Source organism: Aspergillus fijiensis (assembly GCF_003184825.1).
Source record: "Aspergillus fijiensis CBS 313.89 unplaced genomic scaffold BO72scaffold_27, whole genome shotgun sequence".
NCBI lineage: Eukaryota > Fungi > Ascomycota > Eurotiomycetes > Eurotiales > Aspergillaceae > Aspergillus > Aspergillus fijiensis.
The window spans coordinates 286,825-309,113 of NW_024469003.1; the positions used below are offsets into that span (position 1 = coordinate 286,825).

General features: G+C 50.7%; 8 protein-coding genes across 8 annotated transcripts; 4 read left to right on the forward strand and 4 right to left on the reverse strand.

Moving 5' to 3' along the window:
• Positions 1–15: 15 nt before the first annotated feature.
• BO72DRAFT_448693 (aldo/keto reductase family protein) lies at positions 16–2,080 on the reverse strand. The gene is made up of 8 exons (XM_040944847.1): positions 1,253–2,080; positions 1,124–1,200; positions 1,036–1,056; positions 921–979; positions 773–863; positions 636–723; positions 442–580; positions 16–388 (listed from the first exon to the last, which is right to left on the reverse strand). The coding sequence occupies exons 1-8, from the start codon at positions 1,660–1,662 to the stop codon at positions 74–76; spliced, it is 1,200 nt and encodes a 399-aa protein (XP_040800716.1). The 5' UTR covers positions 1,663–2,080; the 3' UTR covers positions 16–73.
• Positions 2,081–4,386: 2,306 nt separating this feature from the next.
• BO72DRAFT_448694 (uncharacterized protein) lies at positions 4,387–5,192 on the reverse strand. Its single transcript, XM_040944848.1, has 2 exons — positions 4,500–5,192; positions 4,387–4,443 (listed from the first exon to the last, which is right to left on the reverse strand). The coding sequence occupies exons 1-2, from the start codon at positions 4,707–4,709 to the stop codon at positions 4,405–4,407; spliced, it is 249 nt and encodes an 82-aa protein (XP_040800717.1). The 5' UTR covers positions 4,710–5,192; the 3' UTR covers positions 4,387–4,404.
• A 781-nt stretch (positions 5,193–5,973) lies between these two features.
• On the forward strand, positions 5,974–7,833 carry BO72DRAFT_430417 (CocE/NonD family hydrolase; the record flags this gene model as incomplete). Its single annotated transcript, XM_040943107.1, has 3 exons — positions 5,974–6,315; positions 6,376–6,499; positions 6,551–7,833. The coding sequence occupies exons 1-3, from the start codon at positions 6,013–6,015 to the stop codon at positions 7,831–7,833; spliced, it is 1,710 nt and encodes a 569-aa protein (XP_040800718.1). The 5' UTR covers positions 5,974–6,012.
• A 657-nt stretch (positions 7,834–8,490) lies between these two features.
• BO72DRAFT_448695 (putative anaphase-promoting complex subunit Apc5) lies at positions 8,491–11,738 on the forward strand. Its single transcript, XM_040944849.1, has 7 exons — positions 8,491–9,676; positions 9,727–9,820; positions 9,875–10,286; positions 10,335–10,458; positions 10,508–10,614; positions 10,667–10,803; positions 10,870–11,738. The coding sequence occupies exons 1-7, from the start codon at positions 8,962–8,964 to the stop codon at positions 11,627–11,629; spliced, it is 2,349 nt and encodes a 782-aa protein (XP_040800719.1). The 5' UTR covers positions 8,491–8,961; the 3' UTR covers positions 11,630–11,738.
• A 297-nt stretch (positions 11,739–12,035) lies between these two features.
• Positions 12,036–12,956, reverse strand: BO72DRAFT_405513 (cytochrome c oxidase subunit VIa; the record flags this gene model as incomplete). Its single annotated transcript, XM_040942287.1, has 5 exons — positions 12,036–12,139; positions 12,270–12,277; positions 12,347–12,506; positions 12,624–12,648; positions 12,782–12,956. The coding sequence occupies 5 exons, from the start codon at positions 12,954–12,956 to the stop codon at positions 12,094–12,096; spliced, it is 414 nt and encodes a 137-aa protein (XP_040800720.1). The 3' UTR covers positions 12,036–12,093.
• Positions 12,957–13,268: 312 nt separating this feature from the next.
• Positions 13,269–15,527, forward strand: BO72DRAFT_486580 (DNA-(apurinic or apyrimidinic site) lyase APN2; the record flags this gene model as incomplete). The annotated part of the gene is made up of 6 exons (XM_040947944.1): positions 13,269–13,396; positions 13,478–13,490; positions 13,543–13,588; positions 13,643–13,775; positions 13,828–14,537; positions 14,586–15,527. Exons 1-6 carry the CDS (start codon positions 13,369–13,371, stop codon positions 15,525–15,527), a joined length of 1,872 nt encoding a protein of 623 aa, XP_040800721.1. The 5' UTR covers positions 13,269–13,368.
• A 766-nt stretch (positions 15,528–16,293) lies between these two features.
• On the reverse strand, positions 16,294–17,858 carry BO72DRAFT_405520 (HMG-box domain-containing protein; the record flags this gene model as incomplete). The annotated part of the gene is made up of 3 exons (XM_040942288.1): positions 16,294–17,295; positions 17,348–17,622; positions 17,680–17,858. The coding sequence occupies 3 exons, from the start codon at positions 17,856–17,858 to the stop codon at positions 16,793–16,795; spliced, it is 957 nt and encodes a 318-aa protein (XP_040800722.1). The 3' UTR covers positions 16,294–16,792.
• Positions 17,859–18,305: 447 nt separating this feature from the next.
• On the forward strand, positions 18,306–19,235 carry MAT1-2-4 (putative mating locus protein; the record flags this gene model as incomplete). The annotated part of the gene is made up of 3 exons (XM_040942289.1): positions 18,306–18,898; positions 18,948–19,126; positions 19,174–19,235. Coding segments are annotated over exons 1-3 (732 nt in total), but the record flags the coding sequence as incomplete, so codon positions are not given.
• Between the last annotated feature and the right edge of the window lie 3,054 nt (positions 19,236–22,289).

A 22,289-nucleotide genomic window follows, 5' to 3' on the forward strand; every position in this document is an offset into this window, starting at 1 on the left:
AAGAACATATCATTCGTGCTATCCAGGAGACAAAAGGCCATGTAGTATGTAATGCTATACACTTGACTCCGAGCTAGAAGGTCAAAAGCTCGGGATACCTTTTTAACAAAGGGTCGTCGTCCCATTCCACCTCCGGCTGGTCTTCCTTTTCATCGAATATATCAAATCCAAGTTCGTGGCGAGGGTCCGAGAAACGGAATTCTCCCACCGTCCTGCTGATCATCGCCATACCAAGCATTTGGTCGCTCGTCAGCCGCTTCAGGTTCATGTTATCTATTAGATGTGCGATCCGGGTGGTCCTGGGGACCACGGATATATTCTGCTGCACGATCCAGGAGAGGATGAGCTGAGCCCGGCCCCGAAAGTTCTTTCTAGACAGCTGGAGAATCTATTCGAGTTGAGTCATTCGACCTTCCAGCATTTTGAAGCACGAGGACCTACATCCGTATCTATCAATGGTCTTATATGATGGGCATCCGGGCCATCACGCAACGAAGGCTTGCCCCCGAGCGGCTGATGAGCCATGACATGAATTCCCTCCATTTTGCAAAACTCTCGCAGATCGATCTGTGGAAGATAACTGTCCAGTGATTAACTGAGAATCGAGGAAGTTCTTTTCCCTATGAGCCACTCACGGATGGAGTTCGACCTGGTTGACAGCGGGTCGGATTCGGGCCGTTTGAAGCAACCTGTTGAGTTTGAGAATGTTGAAATTGCAGACCCCTTGTGACGTCAGAAGTAGTCAAGGCAAATTAACTTGTGACTCTCATACCAATGAGTCTCGCTTTGCCATTGTCGACAAGCCGTTCCATGGCACGCCAGGTTTCAGGATATCGCTTTGATAAAAAGTGATCAACCACAGGCTGGTAAATATGACGTGTTAGCATCGGCTTAGCTGATTGTGAATGTCAAGCGTGTACCTTTCCATCGCACTCTTGCCGGGGCAGATACTCGGGGCCTTTAACCAGGGCATGTGGAACTGAAGCAGATGATCAATAATTTGCCTGGCTAATTAAGGGGCGAGCCTCATCGTACAGTGCATGAGGTAAAGGTCCACTATACATAGCAGTAGCAGCAGCGGTCAGTCTTTTTGAACAGCTGTCAAGGCCAATGAAACACTAACCGTAGTCCAGCTTGAGCGCCCTCAAGGTGCGACCAAGAGCACCCTCGACATCGCTAGCAGCGTGGCACGTTTGGGGTCTAGTTCATCCGTATTAGACTGTGATCGGTGTCAACGAGAAGGGGAACTGACAGCTTGGCAGTCACGAAGATCTCTTCTCGAGGAAGCCCACTCTTTTCAATCCCTTCTCCTACCGCCTGCTCGGTCAAATACGCGGCCGCTGTGTCAATGTGGCGATACCCGCACAACAGGCCCTTGAACACGACATCCTTGACCTTCTCGTTGGTCGCATCACCAGGGAATGTGCTCAACCCGAGGGCTGGAATCGTGACCCCCTGGACCGTGAAAGAGACGGGAAGAGAAGTAGGCCTCTTCATGATGGAGATGTTGATTGAGGGTTGAGGAAGGCTGCAAAGTCGACGGAGATGTCGAGATGCGAGCTCAAGATATATGGACGGCGTCTCTTCACCGCACCTTGGGCTTTCGAGACACCACTTGCCGTCAACCCCGCTTGGGGATTGGGAGTTGAAATTAGGAGGCATGATGACCGGGGTCTTACTCGAGTAGCTGAGAAAGAGGGCGCATACGCGCATTAGCAGATTGGTGGGCTACACGCTATCAGACAGACTAAGAACTTCATCTCTGTCTGACGCGCAAATCAGATGAAGCGCTATCTTGTGGCTTGCTGTAGACCTGCAGGCGATGCCGTGGCCTTTTTGATATATCAAGCGAGCTTTGGTCGAATATAAGGCTGAGTGGGCGGATGCAAAAACCGGTCTCTCGAGACTGCATAAATTGCAGGCATCATGGTGATTCTCATGCTGTAGCCTCTATCCTTTTCGGGCGAGATACAGGAGCAGCTTTAAATAGTACTCATCGAAGCAATGGGGATGAATTATCCGTACTCAACCACTGGCTAGTGTGTCCTTGATGCGCATGGTAGTGTAGCTTGGATAATGTTTGTTTGGGAAGTAGTTTTAGTGAAATTAGTTGGTTACCGTAGTAGTCAGCTGTAGAGTAACTTACTAAGTTGGGTAGTCTGTCCTTGAGACGGGAGTCTCCTCTCCCTCCGCTTGGTTGCGGACACTAGCTTAACTTCCCGAGCACTCCGTACTTTATGCATATCACCCCCTCCCTCTCCCGCAACTCTCATCCTTCAATGAGACACTTTCCTGCATTCTAGTGCATGACCTGTGTGCTATTTTGGCCTAACTCAATTCTCCACTGGAAGCTAATGCGGGTGTGACTGCCGACGGTCTAGTCTATTCCACCGAGGTCGGACAGATTGGACGTGTCGAAAGCCTTTGCTTCAAAAGATACAGCACATGCTACATCGGGCCATCGTCTTAAGCCAAAACCACACTGAGATTCGACGCATATCTACACGTATGTCTTGAAACCTTGGTCATGCGGTCAGCCTGGACTGGGGTCCAGGGCAGCATCAAGCGCACGCAACTGACATCACGGGCTACGCAGCTTTGCAATTTTGCGATCATTTGCAGATCCAGGAGACGAAGTTCTCTCATCCTCTACCGCGGGACTTCCTTTCCTCTTGGAGAAATTGATGGGGGGTGAATTGAAGTTTTCACAAAAGGACGGCAAGCCTGCAGCATGTCAATCCCTTCTTTCTTGAGACATCCTGCCATACAGAACGGAGTACAGCCTCACCCATCCGTCGTCGTTTTTGACCTTCAGAGTTATGGATTCTTGATTTGCTCAGGGTAGAAGATGCAGCTTTTCGGACTTTCTTCAGCACTTGCTCATCGGCAGTCCGGACCGTAATTCCTACACTTTGTTTGCCCTTTCACGCCCATGATTATGACCTATGGGTTCATGGTTTGATTGTAGAAGGCTGATACCGAGAAATTGGAATGATTACGTCGCTCGAACCAATCGTGGAGCAATACGAACGACTGCCGTTACCCATCGTGATCTTAAATCGCTCGCTGTTAATTCATCGGATGACATGATCTCGTCGACATTCGTGACACGACGAAATCAAGAGCTGGGGGATTTTCAATCACGGAGAGACTCCCTCTGCTCTGTTCCAATGTGGATGACACTGGCTTGATCTTCAGCGATTCGCACACGAGTTAGGGTCTAGAGCGCATGGCGAATGATTTCTGGACCACGGAGGCCCTTGATCGACACGTGGATACGTTTGCCCAAGCTACCACATTCGCCGAGTGGTCAGAAACTTGTCCCAAGCAGCCACAGGGAACTAGAAGGCTCTTCATATACGGAAGCACGCGGCGCGAAGCTTTACCTTGAGACCTCAGATCGAGTTCTTGAGCGTTATGGGTTGTGCAATCGCCATTAGCCGTGGTAGCTTATGGCTCGCTGGTTCCTGAATGTATCAATAGCGTAAGTGGGACTCAGTGGTTCTGGTCGGCGACAAATTCGAAGACAACAGCCCGACTGAGCTCAGCTAAGCGGTGACTCTCGTCACCTTAGACGCCGATGCGCCTCAAGGTGCGCACAAGTCCAAAGATCGTCCATGGGCTTTCGTCTTAGTGTGCTTGTGGTTTTCATGGCGCGGGGGAGACGTATGGTGCTATCGGATGTAGAACACACTGCTAAGAGGGAGATGCTTTGGTACCATGCAATGTATACCAGGATCATGTGCATTGCTTTTCGCCAACAGAGCTCACGACTCGCTGGTGCGGACGATTCCAGTTGGATCATTGCTCCCACCATCCGATGCAAGGCCACTGGCTGAGAGCGTTGCGTACTTTCCGGAGCTCATGAGAAGGTCATCTTGTCCGTTGTTTTTGTTTTTTTGAGAAAAAAATGAGGCTTTGCACAGAAGACAAGCTGTCCGAGTCTGGACCATGTGTGGTTCTGACACCACTTTGCGAGAAAGCAAGCACACCACCACAAGCGTGGGTACTATTCGGAATCCGTGAGCTTGTGAGCTTCCGCTGACATCAATTTGCCTTTTCTTGCGTTGTCCAGCTATTATCACAACGGGAAAACTAGATTTGATTGGGCCATGACTATGTCCAGGGAAATGGAGTAAGTGGACAAGAGGAACGGTTGATACAAGCTCGAGAGAGCAAGATGCAGATCCTTCTTATTTCACGTCAGTAATGGCAACAGATCGCGGTACTTATAGGCAAATCAACAAGCACTCAATCTTGTGATCTTGCGAGCTAGACCCGCTGCATGGAAGAGCGCGTTTTCAGTGTATTTATCACTGGTTGGGGACTCGGGACGGATCAACAACTTCTGAGCGGTAAGTGGGATCTTCACTTGATTACTATCTGCAAGAAACTAGTAGCTATCTAAAGATCTGGCATTTCTGGTTCGCGTCTCGGGTCAAACTATGAAGATTTAGGTCAGCCCAGGGAGCTCGTTCTCGCTTGAATCCGTTACTCACACGGGTGTTGGCCCCGATATCCATGATCAGCCCTTCGATCCCAAACACAACAAAGCTCCCGCTCTGGTTCAGCTCATCTTGCGTGTTCTCATAGAATGCCTTTTGCGCCTTGCGGACGGCAGTCACTGACGCGCGATCCTTGAGGAAGGTCTTGTAAGCCAGATGGTAAGTTGGCATGCTCGAGCCGCCAAAGTAGGCAGCCAAGTCCATTCCTTCGGGCTGTATACCGATTTCCTTGGGAACTTGGCCGTTCTCATCATCTAGGTCTCTCGTTCGTCCGGAGGGGTAGCGACTTTTCGCGGGCCATGATAGGAAGTGGCGCTGCAATATCGCTGAAGCTCAGCCCGTCCGGCCTGACGTGCGTCTTGACGTGCTCGGAAGTGAAGACATTCTTGAGATGCGCCCAGATCCAAAAGTACAGCTCGGTGATATCATCCCGGCCAACCCATGGCTGATTGGCATTGAAGGCATCCGGCCGCCCACCAAAGGCACCATCGAAAAGGTGAATCTGGATCTATTTGCTGTTTTTTGATTGATATGCATGTTTTAGTTTGATATGAGTATCCTCACGGAGCCAGCGGCTGGAGACAAGCAACGAAACCAGAGAACTCACTGTGGCTTGATATCAGGATCATCTGGTGCATCGGAGATCGTCCCATGGACTTGGAAATGATGATTCAGAAACTCCTTCCGGGTCATATCGGGCTTGCGCCGGATTGCCACGATCTGTTTGATGAAATTCTCGTTGGCAGACATCTTTCAAAGGCTGGTGTTGGAGTTGAGGTACTGGGTACTAAATACCGGTAGCTTCTGCGTGGCCCCATTGTGGGCGAAACGGATAGTTAAAAGTATGACATATATAGCAGTTCATCGCCTCTGGGCCTTCCAATGACCCGGCTGCCATCCACCTCACTGCACCGCATGCGTAAGTTTTATGTACTGTGGGATAACCTGACTCAAACCCTATCCCTCCCCCGAGTGGGGTTCGCGCCGGCGGGGTGAGTGGGGTGGTGCGGGGGGTGGGTGGGGAAAAGTAGTTGTACTATGTACACACACGGCTATGTGGCGAACCGGCATACAGAGTTATCCTCTTTTCTGCTAGAGGTCAATCAAGTATTCGGTGTACTCGGGCATGACACTCACCCCGCCGTTTGTAAATCTTCTATGGTGGAGCATACATACTACCGGTAACCCGATCCGGCGCGCCGGCGCACCCAGTCGGGACGGCCTGAGCTTCTGAAGGAATTTGTTCCCGTTGGGAGATATGAGTGTAGTACTCAATTTTAGGTAGTCTAGCATGATTCTCACCCCGTCGGATGAGTGGGCCCGATCTGTAGTTAATGCACTCAAATGTCCATAGCAGAACACGGCCCATCAGCCGATCGCATCCGACATGGGATGGTAGCATACCTATAAAGACCCCATCAGTACCACCCTATGATCGAATCATCTGAGTCCCTATTGCTCTATTGCACTTGAATAACACTGATTCTTGATCACTTTCTCATACAAAATGGCGTCTACCCGTTCGAAATATCAAACCACTACCTCCGATGTCGAGGGCTATACTCGCTCAAAGCATACTTATATCCCCATGCGGGATGGGGTTGAATTGTGTGCCAACCTCTTCCTACCGTTTGCCGCCTCTAAGGAGGGTAAACAGGCCCCCGTGATCTGTAGCATGGGACCGTATGGCAAGGACATTCATGCGTCCACGTTTGGACTTCCCAAGACCCCGATTTACGCGGAAATGTACAAGCACATCAAGCCACTGGGGCCAGATGCTGCATTTGAGCTGTGCGAGCCTACAATCTGGGTACGTGGGCAATCTCCACTCTCCCAACGATTCTAATTGGTTCCTAATTATTGTGTGCAGTGTCGGGAATATGGCTATGCTCTGCTCCGCGTTGATGTGCGGGGCGTTGGAGGTAGTCAAGGGAAACTCGATCCCTTTGGTCTGGAGCGCTCTGAAAAGATTCAAGCAGATGCAGAGGGACAAGGTATTTCAGCCAAGCAATCAGAGAGATAGCAGGACTGAGTTTGCTGGCCAGATCTCTATGATGTCGTCGAATGGGCTGCCGACCAACCTTGGTGTACAGGGAAAGTAGCTTTCTCCGGCATCAGCTACTTCGGCATGGTTGGCTACTGGGCTTCAATGCAGAGACCCCCGCATCTGGCCTGTGTCATGTCATACGAGTCCGCATGCAGTATGTACCAAGCGGCCCGAAGAGGTGGAATTTACAGCAACAACTTCCAGTCCCACTGGTATCACAATATCGTGGTTCCCTACCAGGGTGGAAGGCAGGACGGTACGCTCACAGAAGAACAGTTGGCCGCTAACCGTGTGGACTATCCCAAGCTGCTCACCTTGACAGAATACCCCACGGACGGTGCGTGGGCGGTCTTGGAGAAGGTCCGCAAGCTGTCGGACATTGAAGTGCCATTCTACTCCGCGGGCAATTGGACTGACCCTGAGCTGCATTTACCCGGCAACATCCGCGCTTTCAACGGCATCTCGTCCCAATATAAATGGTTGGAAATGCATACCGGAAACCATCTGGGCGCGTTCTATGAGCCAGATCACATTGCGCTGCAAAAGAAATTCTTGGACCACTTCCTCTTCGACAAGAAGGCCAATGGCATGCTCGATGTCCCTCGCATTCGCTTGCTACAGCACCACGGTACGGAGACTCTCTACCGCGAGAATGAGGTGTCTTTCCCACCGGCCGACGCCGAGGATGTCAGTTTCTACCTCACCCCAGAGAAGAAGTTGTCCTTGGCCCTACCATCCGGGAGCAAGGAGACCTTTGCCTATGCTGGATTCAAAGAGTCTCTCAAATTCTCCTTGGAATCCCCATTTTCGGAATCCTTTGAGCTTTTGGGATCCCCTTACCTTGAGCTCGAAGTGTCTACACAGGCGAAGGATCTCGATCTCTTCGTTTACCTCCGGGCTGTGGACGCCGACGGAAACGTGATCGTGCTTCGTGGGAACCACGGCGAGCCGATGGACACCTTCGCCCGAGGATACTTCCGTCTCTCGCACCGGGATGAAGTTGCCAAAGACTTCCTGAAGGAGAAGGTACTGGCCCAGAAATCCATGGCACGCTCCGAAGTTACGCAAGGGAAGGTTTACTCGGTCCTCGTGCCTCTGTACCCGGCGGCCTTTCTGTTTGACCCGAACCAGAGGCTCGAGCTTGAGATCGGCTCCGTCAACACCCCTAGCACCATTCCCCCGATGCGTCATGAAGGTGGGGACAGGCTTCCGGACCGGTTTGAGTGCGAGAATGTCATCTTTTCTCATGGGAAACTGGTTCTACCCCGTGTGCGGCAGTGATTCGGGATGTTCTTTTAGAGGGGTTCAGGGTTGTATCTTGCCAGGTATCTGGCGGTTTTGCAGTTCGGGAAGAATCCATGTAGTATAAGGATTAGTTGCATATGAGTCCATTGTCGATAACCAGAATGGGTTGCTGAATTTTCGGAATGTGTGTGTGTGTGTGCGCCATCAGATTCCTCATTCCAGACGAGTTTGCGCTGGTTATTCTTTTATGGGCGACCTTCTATGTAAATGTTGACCGGCGCTCAGATCAAAAGACCCGAAGCCATTCTGGTCCACGATAATCCATCATTCATGACACTGATTCCCCGACCTTTGATGTCTTCACATCCGATTATTGCCAGTCCGTACCTCAGCCCAGAGATCTCCGGTTAGGGAGAGACGATGCAGAGTAGAGCCGAATATATCCAGCTCAGCTTGACAAGTTGCAGTTTCGGCCAACCAAGTCAAACAAAAAGAAACGCTACTTTTGAGCATTTGATCACTAAATATTACTTCTAGCCCATGACGGTAGACACCAATGGGTACCTTAGTAGATGGTTACCTGAGAATACATGAGCAAGTTCCTGAGTCTATGGTCATGTGACATCACGTGATGTGGATCATGGGAAAAACAAATGGTTGGTACAACAAACATGTTTACAACCAGTTGAAGATAGGAAGGGCTCAAGGTACCTGACAACTGAGAACGAGCAAAATCCTGGCAGCGATATAAAGCGGACGCCCTCAACCTAGCTGGCATTTCAGAATAATACTACTCAAGTCGAGCCACACCCTGTGGTCGTATGTACTCAAGTACTAGGCCTTCCTCTACAGCTAAACATATCCACTTCGCCTCTTCAAAACCCCCACTTCTCTTCCATCTATTGTTTACCGCGCTACAACATTTCCGCATCGTCATCTTGAAACCCTACAGTAGACGATCGGACCACTGAACAAACAGGAAAGTGGGCTTGCCATCTCCAATCTGCCTGCCAATTCATTTGTCTCGCGTCGGACGACACGATCTACTTCGCGCTGGCTGCAAGCCGCGAAAGACCCGAGAGTTCTGTTCAGTTGAGCCCGGGCCTGTCTGTACCTGCGAAAATCATCAGGTCCACTGTATACAATGTGCAGATAAGAATCACAATGAGTCGTTATCTCACCCCTTCCAAAGTTGCACTCCTGTGCTTGATCTCCATCTACGTAGATGGCGTCGTCCCCAACTCTTCAGCAATTCATGTGCTATCATTCCTGGTCTCATGCCTGAGTCCCCTGGATCGGGAGGCGCCCCCCTCCACAGTGAAGAAAGACACACGAAGCTCCGCGTCAATTACAGACCTTGAAGAATCCCTTCTCGGTCACGCGTCTTCCGTGCCCGGTCGCTCGGTATGGGATCTGTTCTTGAAGAAGATCTGGTCCATCGACTCCTGCGATGCGCTGGAGGTATTCTTCGGTGATATCTCCGACCTCTTAGCCAAAACCAGAGACGAGCAGATTCGCGATCGAGATGCCGGTCTGGCTCCCGATCCGAGCTCTACCAAACTCTCTCGGTGCTCGCCCCTGGGGGCATTCGTCCGGCGATCCCAGTTGGAGTTCACCCGACTACAATTCCACGACTCGGTCAAGCTCTGGAAGGGGTTTGTGAGATACAGGTTGCCGACTTACCGCTCATGGGCGCGGAAAAACCCAGCTGGATCGCAGGCTCCGGTCGACATCAATCTGCTAGAGCTTGGCTTAGATACGACAAGCCATCTTTCTCAAGTGGCCTACGGCCAAATCGATGACGATTCGGAAGACGACAAGTACGTCAGCACGAAAGATGTGGAGCGGCTCCTGGAATTTCAGATCAACGAGTTACAAAGTACCATTGCCATCTCTCTCCCTCGAATTCTCGCTGCTAATGCGCCTCAGGCTTGGGTGGGAGAGTTCCGGATGAGATGAAAGTACAGCTAGAGCGCATCATAGCATCGGGCGTGACGGTGCCCAACTTGATACACTATCTAAGGTAAGTGTGTTGTGCCCGCGGTGCCCTTGACGCCGGTGATTGACTGGTTCGTAGATTTCTCGATGCCTGGAGGGCGGGCGACTATCCCTCGTCCTTTGACAATCTCCATCGCTACTTCGACTACACCATGCACAGTCGTGACAGAAGCTCCTATCAGTACGCATTGTTAAATCTTGCCATCCTGCAGGCTGACTATGGGTGCCATGGAGAGGCTGTGTCAGCAATGCAGGAAGCCGTCTCGATTGCGCGTGAATCGCATGACATGAATTGCCTCAACTTCTGCATGAGCTGGCTGTATCATTTCGGCAAAGCTTTCCCCGAGCAGATGAAGGATATCCAGAACACCGGCATGCTAGGCAATGAGAAAGAGGGCCTTGCGTTCCTGAAGGCGAAGGCCAAGGAAACGGAGATGTGGAGTCTGCTGAGCACCACATTATTGAGTGAAGCGAAGCTCGAGCTGCAACATGTATGCTGTCTTTCTCGACCGCCCAGGTGGTTTACTGACAATGCCTAGGGGGAGAGCCTTGCCGCGTCCATGGAGAACATAATCCGCGCTTCACACTTGAATGTCACGAAGAATTTGATGAACTCAGTGGGCCCGCAGCTTCTACTTCAAGCATCGCTCTTTGGGAGAATAGGTTCTGTCCCCCGAGGATAAACATCTGAGCCTTACTGACAATCCAGCAGGAATCACCCATCTATCTTGGCTGAGTAGCGAAGTCTTCCGTGAATGCTATGCGAGTAGAGCACCGTTTGAAGATTATCTCAAGAGTACATTCCGCAGCTGCCAGCTTGTATGTCAAATCCACCACTCCTCATCACGACATCTTCGCTAATGACCCAAAGCTCGCACAACAAGGTCGCTACAAGGACATATCCAGCCGCATGGATCAGGTCACGCCCGAAAAGCTTCGATCCCTAAAAGCGAACCAATACTGGACATTCTTCACCGGTGTGCTGCAACTCAAGCGACATATCTACCGGTATCTCTGCTCCCGACAATTCGTTCTTGTGGAAAGAAACCAGACTGTCCCCTAACAACCTCCCAGTGACAATAAAGTAGCCGCCGAGCATCTCCTCTCCCAACTGCAAGCGATCCAACTCCCAGACACCGACATCTCCCTCCTCCTGTCCTTCCTGACGATCGACTTCCGCATCCGCCAGGGCCACTACGCGCTCGCGCTGGAGCTCGTCGAGTCGACCGCCCGATCCATCCACCAGGACAATTTCGACATCTTCAGCCAGGTCAAGCTGCTCTGCCTCAAGGCGCGGATCCTCGAGAAGTCGGGCCACCCGCAGCGCGGCTTCTCCCTCGCCATGCGCGCCGCCAGCATCGCCCACCGGTCGCGCCTCCTGCCCAGTCTGTGGGAGTCCATCTGCGTGTTGGGCGGGGTGCTCCTCAGCCTGCGCGAGTTCGCCGCCGTCGCCGCCATGCTGGAGAGCATCATGCCGCAGGTCCTGGAGGCAGACGACCGCGACCTCGCCGCCCAGGCGTATTCGCTGCTCGTGGACGCTAACATGGGTGTCGCGGGTTCCCTTTGGAGTCAGAGTCAGAGTCAGAGCCAGGGGCAGGGGCAGGGGCAGGCCCCGTCGCCCCTCAAGAAAGAATACTTGAATCGCGCGCTCGGGTACCTGGATTGTGCCTATGAGCAGTACGAGGAGCTCGAGGACATCAGGGGCCAATGTGAGATGATGGCGAAGAAGGCGACCGTCATGCATCTGACGGGCGATCCGGTGCTAGCCAACGACTACGCGGCTAAGTACCTCGACCTCAAGAAGCAGCGGCGCCTCGAGTCGGCGGATGTGTAGCCCGTGATGTTGTCGCTCTGTTTTGCATGTCTCTCGAGTTTATCAGACCAGAGTCTCCAGTGGGACTGATGTTGCTCTCCCCAATGTCTACTTAGAAACGAGACTCCACTATATTTCAGACGGTAGATCTTACAATAGAACCATACGAAACCCGAAGAAGCACTTATGCCAGGCGAAATCAAATCGCGCGCGATGGGGACTTGATTTTCCACCCGAATTGACAAAAGCGCAATATACAAAGGAAAAAAATATAAAAATTGAAGCAGCATTGTGTTGTGCGTGTGACTCGCTCTCTGTCTCTCTGTCTCTCTGTCTCTCTCTCCCTCCATCATTTCTCCCCTCCCCAGGGTTCCTTTACATCTTGCATGTTCCGCAATAAATGTACATTTGTTCCTTCGGTATCCGCCTCGGATATAAGTCCCAACAAGGAAACTGATTAGTCCGTCATTTGACCACGGGACCATTTAGGTGGCCTTGTCCTTGTTGTGGTAGTTGACGCTGGAGTTCCAGCTGTAGATCATCAAAGTTAGCAAATCCGAACTGTGACTTGAACGGCAAACCCGTCGTTCCCAGCTTGCGGCGTAGTAGGTAGTCGCGAGGATTTTGGTGGAGTTGAAGCCAGAAAAGTCGGGAAACTTACAAGATGGTCTATAAAATGAATTGGAAATCGATTAGTCAAAACGTCTCCCTAAGCTTTGCATCGATTGTATAACTCACCTTGTCACCGTCACCCCAGGGGAAGTTCTTGACACGGATGTTCTGGTAGGGGTACTCGGTGCGCTCCTCAAGAGGAGGCATGTGGTCCCAGTGCTCCCAGTGCTCCTCCCAGAGGTTGTAGGCGTTGAGACCGCCGAGGATCACGACGGGGACGACAGCGCTGGAGTTGTGTGTAAGTAAAAAGACTTAAGTCGGCTTGGAACGGGGTAATCCGGGGATGGGATCAATTGCTGCCGCCACAGGGGATGGCAAGCAGTGAGGAATAACGCAAACGTACTAGATGGAGAGCTTGCGCCAGAGGTCTGTTGGAACATTGGTAACAACCCCGTGGAGTTAGCATGATGTGTAGATCCATTGCAGATGGGTGACTCGGTGAAGTTGAAAGTCAATTGGACCCCAATTGAGGTCCACTCTTCCCCAAGAAGGGTTACGCACCACTGGTAGCAGCAGCGTGGTGCTTGACGGCCTCTCTCTCGCGGTTGAACTCGTTGTCGACAGCCCAGGAGGGGAGCTTGGACTCGGTGTGGTTGAGGCGGCGCTGGACGGCGGCGCGGACCGGAGCAGCACGCAGCTGCTGGGGCAGGCGAAGAAGACTGCGCTGAGCGTACATGGTTGGGGCCTTGGTGGTGGTTGTGGACAATGACAATCGGAGTGTGTCTGCTAGTTGTTGGTGTGGAACAACGTACGACGTCTTTGACGGTGGGAATATCAGCGGATGTCGGCCCTGCCGGCTTAACGAACCAAAAGCCGCTTAGCGTCCCCGTGATTCGCTGGTTTCCGGCCACAGGCAGTGCGTCATTATGTCAGCACAATTTCCACCTCGAATGTTGACCGCCCCGTGATGTCACAGTCACGTGTCGGTCCCATGCTTTGCTCGAAGCTCCCGGAGTTAACTTTAACTGGTTGCTGCTTAATCCATGCATCTGAATCGCCGGGGCGGTGATATAATCCAGATACCTCAAGTTATTTCCTCCACTTTATGCTTCCGGTGGGTATGCGTCGATTAGATTGGTAGAGACGGAATGGGGCTTCGTATTACAACATGGAACGGTGAGTGCGGAACAACAAACATAATGATATGTTGCCAACCATAGACCTGGGCCAAATCATGTACTAATTAGTATCTTGCAGTCAACGGGATCCGGTGTGTGAGCTATGCGTTGCAGCTGCGAATGGTTTGTCACTGACCGACGCAGAAATCCATTCTCCTACGAACCATGGAGAGGCAAGCGGACCTTCGATGTATATCCATCCCTTTGGTCTTCTCGCGCATCAAACTCGAAATAACATGATTAGGCAATGTTTGACATCCTTGAGGCAGACATTGTTGTCTTCCAGGAAACGAAGATTCAACGGAAGGACCTTCGCGATGACATGATTTTGGTCCCAGGATGGGATTGCTATTTCAGCTTGCCTAAGGTGAAGAAAGGCAAGTTTTGTGTCCTTGAGTCTAGTGGTTAGCATAGTTTGACAGGTTCCAGGCTACTCTGGAGTGGTCATTTACACTCGCAATGCGACCTGTGCCCCGATCCGTGCGGAGGAGGGACTTACAGGCATGCTTTGTCCACAAAACTCATCGGTCCCCTTTCGCGAGCTTCCAGACGACCAGCAGATTGGCGGCTATCCAACTTTGGAGCAACTCAGTAGCCTTGAGGTCGATCCTGCTACCCTGGACTCGGAAGGACGTTGTGTCATTCTCGAATTCCCCGCCTTTGTGTTGCTGGGCATATACTCCCCGGCAACCCGGGACGAAAGTCGTGACTCATTCCGTCATGACTTTATCGACCTGATGGATGCCCGAGTTCGCAACCTCGTCGCGATGGGAAAGCGGGTGTTTGTCACGGGTGATCTGAACATTTCTAGAAGAGAGATCGATGCAGCGCACGCGGCAGAGGCGATTAGAAAAGGATCCATGACCGAGGATGAATGGGTCTCGATGCATGCCCGACGTGTTTTCAACCAGTGGTTTGCGGATGGCAAAGTCATTGGTGAGCGCGATGAAGGAAGAGAGAAGCCTGTGCTCCATGATATCTGCCGATCATTCCATCCTGAACGCAAAGGGATGTATACCTGCTGGGAGCAGAGAATCAATGCGCGCCCAGGCAATTATGGCGCAAGAATTGATTACGTCCTCTGCAGTTTGGAAATGCAAGATTGGTTCTGCGATTCAAACATCCAAGAAGGGCTTATGGTAGGTTCTGTCGATTGAGGGATAAACGCGAACTCTTGCTGATAGCAGACGATGCAGGGTTCGGATCATTGTCCTGTCTATGCCGTTTTGAAGGATAGCATCATGTTCGAAGGGAAAGAGACGAAGGTTCGCGAAATTATGAATCCTGCAGGTGTTTTCAAGAATGGCGAGCGTCAGCAAGAGTACACAACAAAGTTATTGTTGCCCACTTCCGGGCGTCTAATCCCAGAGTTTGACAAACGGAGAAGCATCAAGGATATGTTCATGCGCAAGCCCACCAAATCATCCCAAAGCACCCCCTCTGGTATTCCTACAAATCCTCGGCCAACGGCGATGCAAGAGACTGCGCTGTCTTCTTCCGAGTCGAATCCCAACAAAGCGGTCAGTAATGCCAACGGCGAAAGTAGGGGCACAGTACGCAAGCGATCGGACAAGCTTGAGTCCCCCATCAAGCGATCGAAAAGCACGATTGCCCCAGCACCCGCGCCGACGAACCCTGAGCAGAAAACCTTGAAAGGATTCTTCAAGCCCAAAAGTGCCCCCGCGGATTCTAGCGAGGATTGTTCCGCCAAGGATGCTGAGCTTGCGGTCTCTCAACCGTCGACTTCTTCATCCACAACAACTGGCCCATCGGCGTACTCGCAGCTTGAGAAACAGGAGGCTGTGGACACCGTGACCAAACCATCTGCAGAAGAAGCCAACAGCCGCGAACCATCCAGTGTTCTTGCCCCCGAGGAAGACGACGCTGTTTTTGACCCGATCGTCAGCAAAGAAGATTGGTCCAAGCTGTTCACGAAGAAGCGAGCTCCCTTATGCGAAAGCCATCAGGATCCATGCATCAGCTTGACGACGAAAAAGCCTGGACCGAATTGTGGACGAGCGTTTTGGATATGTTCGAGGCCTCTAGGGCCGAGCGGCAACAAGGAGAAGGGAACGCAGTGGCGATGTCCGACGTTCATTTGGGCAAGCGATTGGAATTCGTCGTCATAGCTGTGAGCAACTGCACATATCATCGAAGCCCAAAATTGTCTTCTGCTTGGAACGATTGAAGAAAATGATACCCCCCTTTTGAGTTTGATTCTCGAGTGCGAAATCAGAAGTTGATACTGGACTGGCGTCATTCTGGTCTGTTGTCCGTAAGAGAATCTGGTAATAAACTATTTCGACGACATAATCAGCACATTTTGTTAGTAACAACTGTTATCAGTACTTGTAACCCACCAACTAGCCTTTCAGCTTCACCATCATAGCTACTACCAAATCCAGCCACCACTCGTCATCATCTTTTATCTATTAGATAGCAGCCTAGAGTTGAAATCCACATCCACAGCGGAGACACTTTGGCAGGTGATTGTTGATGAAACAAATGACCCCGGACCCGCATGGTGTGTATCCACTTGCGCGCATGAAAGGTGGGGAGGCTGGTGTTATTGTATGAAAGGAATCACTCTGCAGTTTCCAGCTGCGTGGGGCTATTGTCAGCAGTGCTATTCGGTGCTGGATCCAGCTCTCCCAGAATATAGCTTTTTCTGGACGTGTTACTCTGAAAACGAGTAGTGGTGCAAGTTGCCTGCAATAAACCTGATTCTCAGAATATGATATTTGCAAATATGGTAAGAGAATACAACTATTCGCAACCATAGCGAGAGAATCTACTATTCGCGACTATAAGGAGCGCATACAAACAAGCAAAGTCTACATAAACAATAGAGATGCGCAGAAAGTTTTGTTTGTTAGTCCAAACCACCATATGTTAGATTTCTATGATCCTATGCAACTCGTTTGTAGTTTCCACGGACTTCGATGCACTTTATACTATCTCCATCGGACCAGATGCATGATAACAGATAAAAATGAGATACATTCTTTGAGTAACCTGTCCATTAACCATATCATGATAAAATCTCTCAGAAGAATCCAGAAGATCGGGGCTGGTGGAAGGTACAGTCTTGTTTGATCCGAAAAGAAGTGGAGATACAGGATTGCAAAATAGCAAGGAAAATGGTAGAGTTAACAAAAGGGTCCAGTCAGTCTGAAGACTTGTCCTCGGTCCGTCCCTCCCTCTCGTTTGTCCCCCCTCTCATGTCTCCCATCCCCGATCGTGTAGAGAAACGTCGAATGCAGTGAGTGCACCAAGCATCATCACGGAGCTTGAGCAGCCTGGGCCAGTGTGGAGGCCAGCTCCAGACCGTTTCCTAGCCGCTCTTTCCTCTGACGTCGCTAGAGCATCATCACTTCCGATCGACGCACTGGCTTCAGTAGATTTCCGCCAGGAAGTCCGACAGTTCGAAAGGCTCGCCAGCGAGTCTCTCGTTCATGCCGAAGTTCGCCGAGGCAAAGATCATGGCGCGCTGGTTTTCGCTCTCCACCTCCGCAATGAGATTGTCGAGCTCAGCGGCGCTGAAGCGGTAGGGGCCGCCAATCATGGCTGGCTCGTCGGAAATAACGACACTTTCGAGTTCCGCGAGATTGTGGTTCGGTGTCTCGGCGTCGGCACTGATTGTGGAAAGACTGGTATCAGGGATAGAGCTGCCGACTTCGGATTTAGTGCTTGTCGTAGCAGGGGTGTGAGACCGCTTGGTGGGCTTGGATTCGGGACGAGACGAGCCACGACGTTTTTTCTCGGATGGCTTGCGCGGAGTGTACTGATAGTCGGGGTGCTCTTCGGCATGCTTGCGTTTAGTCTCCTCGGCCAGTTTTCTCCACTCGGCCTTCACCTCTTCAGGTTCGGCCTTCCACTGCTTTCCCAGCAAGATGGCTATCAAAGTTAGCTCATAGTGCTTCAATAAAATAGAGGTATCGAGACTTACAGATTTCATTGTTGGTGAGAGCTGGGTTGCTTTCTTTCACCTTTGGATGATGGTTTTGACGATACAGGATGAATGCGTTCGGGGGACGAGGGATCTTGTTTTGTTTCACAGGTATGGCCTGGATAGTGATAGATGCAGCCTCAATCTCAGTTGCTGATTCCTTGATTGGAGCAGCAAGTGCTACCGCAGTTCCCGAAAATGCAGGAGTTTGCAGAATGCGAAGTGCGTTGATAGATTCATCGAGAAAAGCAACCGTTGGGGTCCCGATAAGCATACTTTTGAATAGCATTGTAAGCACACATGAAAAGTCCACCATGTCGGAAGCAACTCACCTCAGACGAGTCTTGATCTTGTCAACGTTCCTCTGACCGATGATATCCACCACGTTAAGTGGAAGGAGCACTTCGTTGTTTGTGTTTCTGAGATGACGCAAGGCATCCTGCCACAGCAGCTCGGTGATATTGTCGGTGCGCTCAACAGGAGCTCTCATGGCTAGAGGAGGGGTACTCATTTTGACCGATGAGATCAAAGCTGATGTGTTTCAAAGGTGATTGAAGAATGATCAAGATCAGTTGTGTGTGATATCGAGGATGTGGAGGAAGGTTAGAGTGGGTTGGTGGAGGAAAGAAAGGAAGAAGGATCTTGGAGACAGAGGAAGACGGAGAGATATATGTACCTCAGAAAACCTATTCAACACCAAAAACATATCTGAATAAGATATAGGCAGAACTGGACACAGTGAATGATTTCAAGTTCAAGATATAGTGGGGTGGTCTAGCAGCTTCTTTGTTTTACAAAGCGAGCGGGGGGATATCCATATATTCACAAGAACACAGATTTCTGAATAACAGTAGGGCGTTTCACGTTTAGTCTTTTCTCTACAGGAAAATTTATTTAAGCCCTCCTGATTCCTGTCTCCTCGACTTGACATCTTTCTATCTTTCCATCCTCCACATTTCCAGAACTGTTCCTCCACCATCAAGCCTCTCTTCTTCAACCTCATCAAAACTTACACCATTCCAAGTTCCTGTCATCCTCCGAGTCAACAGAAAACACCACCATGGCTGCAGAGCCTAATGTTCTACTCCGCGTCATCGATGAACTCCGGACCGATGCCAGTCTTGACTATCAGACTCGGCAGCGAGCTGCATACATTTCTACCTCCTTTTCCGTCCATGGCAACAAGTTCAGACTCATGGCTCAGGCTGCGGCTTTGGACGTTGGCGAATTCGAAATTCCCTCCCCACATCTGATTCATAATTCGGACGAAAACAAGCAGACACTTGTCGAACTGCATGGCAAGAACCTGCAAGCGGTCATGTCTGAATATGATGTGAAACCTAGTATTGCGGATTTCGAAGGCCATCCAGTCAGCCTATTCGGCATGATCGATGGCGACATCAATACCATTCTCGAGGGGCAGAGATTGGCTAAATTCCATCGGGCTCTCTTGAAAGCGGAAACCAACGCAAACAATGATCTGTCCAGGGCGACCAGAAAGTATGGCTATCACTACATCTTCAGAGTCGGCCTCTCACACTACTATTTGGCGTAAGTTGACATGCTGATACACTCAGGTATAAGCTAAATGATTGATTAGGAAAACTATTGCCGAGCATGTCAACTTCTGGAAGAACGATGACCGTGGGGTGGCTTACGGCGCTCAGACACAGGCCTTGTGCTACCAAGCTATGGAGACAAGAATCTGCCTGACCGAGAATGCGAAGAACTTCATGATTCGCATGACAGGAAGCCGCCCGGAAGATGCTCGCCGTTTCTGTAAGTGTTTATCAAAAGTGTTGAAGCATATCATACTGACTTCTCAGGGTCTTTCCTAGAGCACCAACGAGCGGCGTACACTGTCATGAAAGGCTGCATTGCGCTTCTGGAACACTTTAAATCCACCTCGATGGATGGGGACCACGCGCAGTAATGGCGCATCCGGCATATGGAATCTGTTGCGATCACGACTTCAAATTTCAAGGCGAAGCATTGATGATGAATGTCCACCGATGAGAGCTTCGCTGCAATGGGATTTCTCACACATACTACAAGAGCGTTTATTTCATTTCTTCCTGAAGATCATGGAGAACATCGACTAATAAGAAACTTGGCTGCATCTCGCTGCTTCAAATAAGGATATAGCCCGATTGAGGGACCAATCAGACTGACCTAGTGTCATGATGCAGAATTCTTTATCGTTTTTTTCTTGTTTCCTCAGACTGTGATGTCTGCTTTTGCTCAACCAGAATGACATACACTTCAAATAAAAACTCAAAGCCATAGCACGTTAGCCCATCCCACATGTCGGGAATTACACCGTAAGGCAGATTGTAGTGTGTATTTTGACCTAGTTCGAGAATTGATCGCCTTTCTAATGGTGGATCAGAACCAATACGAATTGTCGCACAGTCGCACAGTCGCACAACTGGAACAGGGGTGTTTGATGTTATCCTTATTATCTTTTACCTTAATGAGTGGTAGCAGAGGTTGACGGCGAATCTGATAAGTATTTTGGTAAAATTCGACATATTACAACTAACATTCTTGGCCAATGCTGTAGACAGGCAGCTGGGACAACTAAGACAAAGGATTTGAATGCCTGCCACTTGCACCGAAGTGCAAAGGTCTCCCCAAACTTAGCTCGTCCTTGCTCTTGCTCACCAACGAGAGAGAGTCGCTTTCTCAAGATCACGATGTGCCGAGCAGAACAAAGAAGCGCCGACTAGCTATTGTGTGGATAATGCGGGGAGTACCAAAGATTGCAGTCCGGTCAACCGCTGGGCTTGGGTACGGTCTAGAGGAGCCGAATCCGGATCCGCACTTGTAGTTTGTGACCGTACACAAAGCAAACGGCGATGGCAGTAATCATTCGAGCCATGGCACAAGACCGGAGGCTCGTGCGTGATGGTATGGAAGCTTTGGAGCCATGGGTTACGGATCGCGACCAACATCGAGCCTGAGACTTTTCTCAAGCCTGCTACTGCAACAACCCGCCAAAGGCCAGTCGGGTGGCTTGCGGACCCGACTAACCTTCAATAGTTCTTCTCTACGGCGTCCAACCCTCGTAGACAACCCTGGTCGCCAGCATCCCCGTCGAACTTGTTTCACGAAAAAACCCAAGACTGTTTCTCCACTTGCATGCAGGACCGAAATTCCCTTTCGACAGGGGGACACAACTTGGCTCTTGCAGTGGTTGCATGGTTCGAATTCAATTCGCGAGCCAATCGAGCACGTCCATCACAGACACACACGAGTCATAGGCCAGGAGATTCGGCTGTCAAGGGAGGCTTGGCCGCAAAGACTATATTACAAAGAAGGGGACTCCATCCTTTTTGTCTGCCGTGAACTCTCCTTCCATCTGATCCTAGCGTGGAAGCCGAGATTCTGACTGGGGAACCAACTTTTGAAGAGTTGGGTTTCCCTTCCTGTATATGGTTTTCCGACTGGCATGATGGAATTCGGGGCTGGCGCAAAAAGGGAGGAGAATCTTTGACACCCGGTGTGGATAGTCAGCCGGCTTGCTCGATGCCAAATCAAATTTTATACGCAGTCGCAAGGGGGTCTTTGGAGGCAGCGTGTCCATCAGCAACTTTTGGATTTCAGGCGAAGTAGACTTCGCTAATGCACTCTAGGCTGAATTCAATTCTGCAGGGACCTATGGGATCAAGAAGTATAACCCCAAGACAGGTATGTCTTATCATGCTGTGGGGGGTCTAGACTGACTTGACCTTTCACAAGGACGTACGCACAAGCTTCTTCTGATGAGTTATGGTTTGTTGCGAAAGCTAGGTTTTGGCGCGCAAGTAGAGAAATTGAAAGCGCCGTCGGTCGATCTTCTGCGTTGGTTCTTGACCGTTTACTTGGTGTGTTCTTGGCCGCGGAATCGCTTTTCCGGGCCAGGGTTTTGTGGACCCTTTGTCTCCAACCCCAGAGTCGGTGCTCTACCGATGCCTGGATGCAGATCACTGCCTGGGATAACTGTAGTGGGCTCACAGCCCACGAAGCTACTATGATCAAGCCTCTGGGATATCAGAGGCATGATTGCGTTGATCGATACAATGTTATGTGTCTCGCAAAACTGTGACCGCGGTCAGCAGTTGGAGCTCACCAGCTCGGTTGCCGGTGGCCCAATCTAAAGATAGCATGTTATGGCTGAGTGACCTCGTCCAAGTCAACTACAAGCTAATAAGGTACGTTGTTTCATGCCAACTACTGTCGAACTCAAACCAACGCCCGAGCATATTAGGGAGCGAGCAACGAGCCGTACAAAAATCGTTCAGCACTGCCCTGAACTCGCCAACCTTGGCAGAGCCAACATGTCTGCAACATATCCACTCTCGATTCTCCCCAGCCTACCATCCCATATCGACGGCTAGGAGTTATAAGGACGCGAAACTGCCTTTGGCGTCCGGTGCGACAGTCGCCTGAGACATGTGCAGAAGTACCATGCCCAGCCAGCCGCGCACCGTTATCCCCCCGGCAATGATAGGGGGAACTGTTCGAGAAGTCGACAGCCGACTGAGACTCTTGATACTGATTGCGAGTGGGTATATTTCGGTGGTAGGGAAGGCCTCATGTGGTAGCAATGAGGGGATGTTGAAGGTGATCGTGGCGATCATTGGGCGATGGCCCCGATCGTTGGGGACCTGAGGTCGAAGGTTGGGCAGTTCGAGCATCTGACGGGCTTTGCCCTCTGAGATTGTGTCTTGGAATCAGAAACAGTTGGGATCCTGTTGTGCTAGAGAAGGAAGTCGGCACTTTGACACTCGAGAAACCGTCGATGGAGATGGTGACCTGCAGTCGTTGTTGAGAACGTAGATAAGTCTGCAGTAGCAAGCTCGTCCATGGCACATAACGTAGTTCAGGACGTACGATAGCAGGGTATCGAGAACATTCGAATGAAATTACCAATGAAAGCTCCACCTTTGCCTTTTTACAG

Coding starts and splice junctions, on each gene's coding strand:
- BO72DRAFT_448693 (XM_040944847.1), bottom strand. CDS start 1,662: ATGCCTCCTAATTTCAACTCCCAATCCCCAAGCGGGGTTGACGGCAAG. Junction 1,201..1,252: donor ATCTTCGTGACTGCCAAGCT/GTCAGTTCCCCT, acceptor CGGATGAACTAG/ACCCCAAACGTGCCACGCTG. Junction 864..920: donor GGCAAGAGTGCGATGGAAAG/GTACACGCTTGA, acceptor CATATTTACCAG/CCTGTGGTTGATCACTTTTT.
- BO72DRAFT_448694 (XM_040944848.1), bottom strand. CDS start 4,709: ATGGACTTGGCTGCCTACTTTGGCGGCTCGAGCATGCCAACTTACCAT. Junction 4,444..4,499: donor ATATCGGGGCCAACACCCGT/GTGAGTAACGGA, acceptor AAATCTTCATAG/TTTGACCCGAGACGCGAACC.
- BO72DRAFT_448695 (XM_040944849.1), top strand. CDS start 8,962: ATGAGTCGTTATCTCACCCCTTCCAAAGTTGCACTCCTGTGCTTGATC. Junction 9,677..9,726: donor TCAGATCAACGAGTTACAAA/GTACCATTGCCA, acceptor AATGCGCCTCAG/GCTTGGGTGGGAGAGTTCCG. Junction 10,459..10,507: donor ATCGCTCTTTGGGAGAATAG/GTTCTGTCCCCC, acceptor ACAATCCAGCAG/GAATCACCCATCTATCTTGG.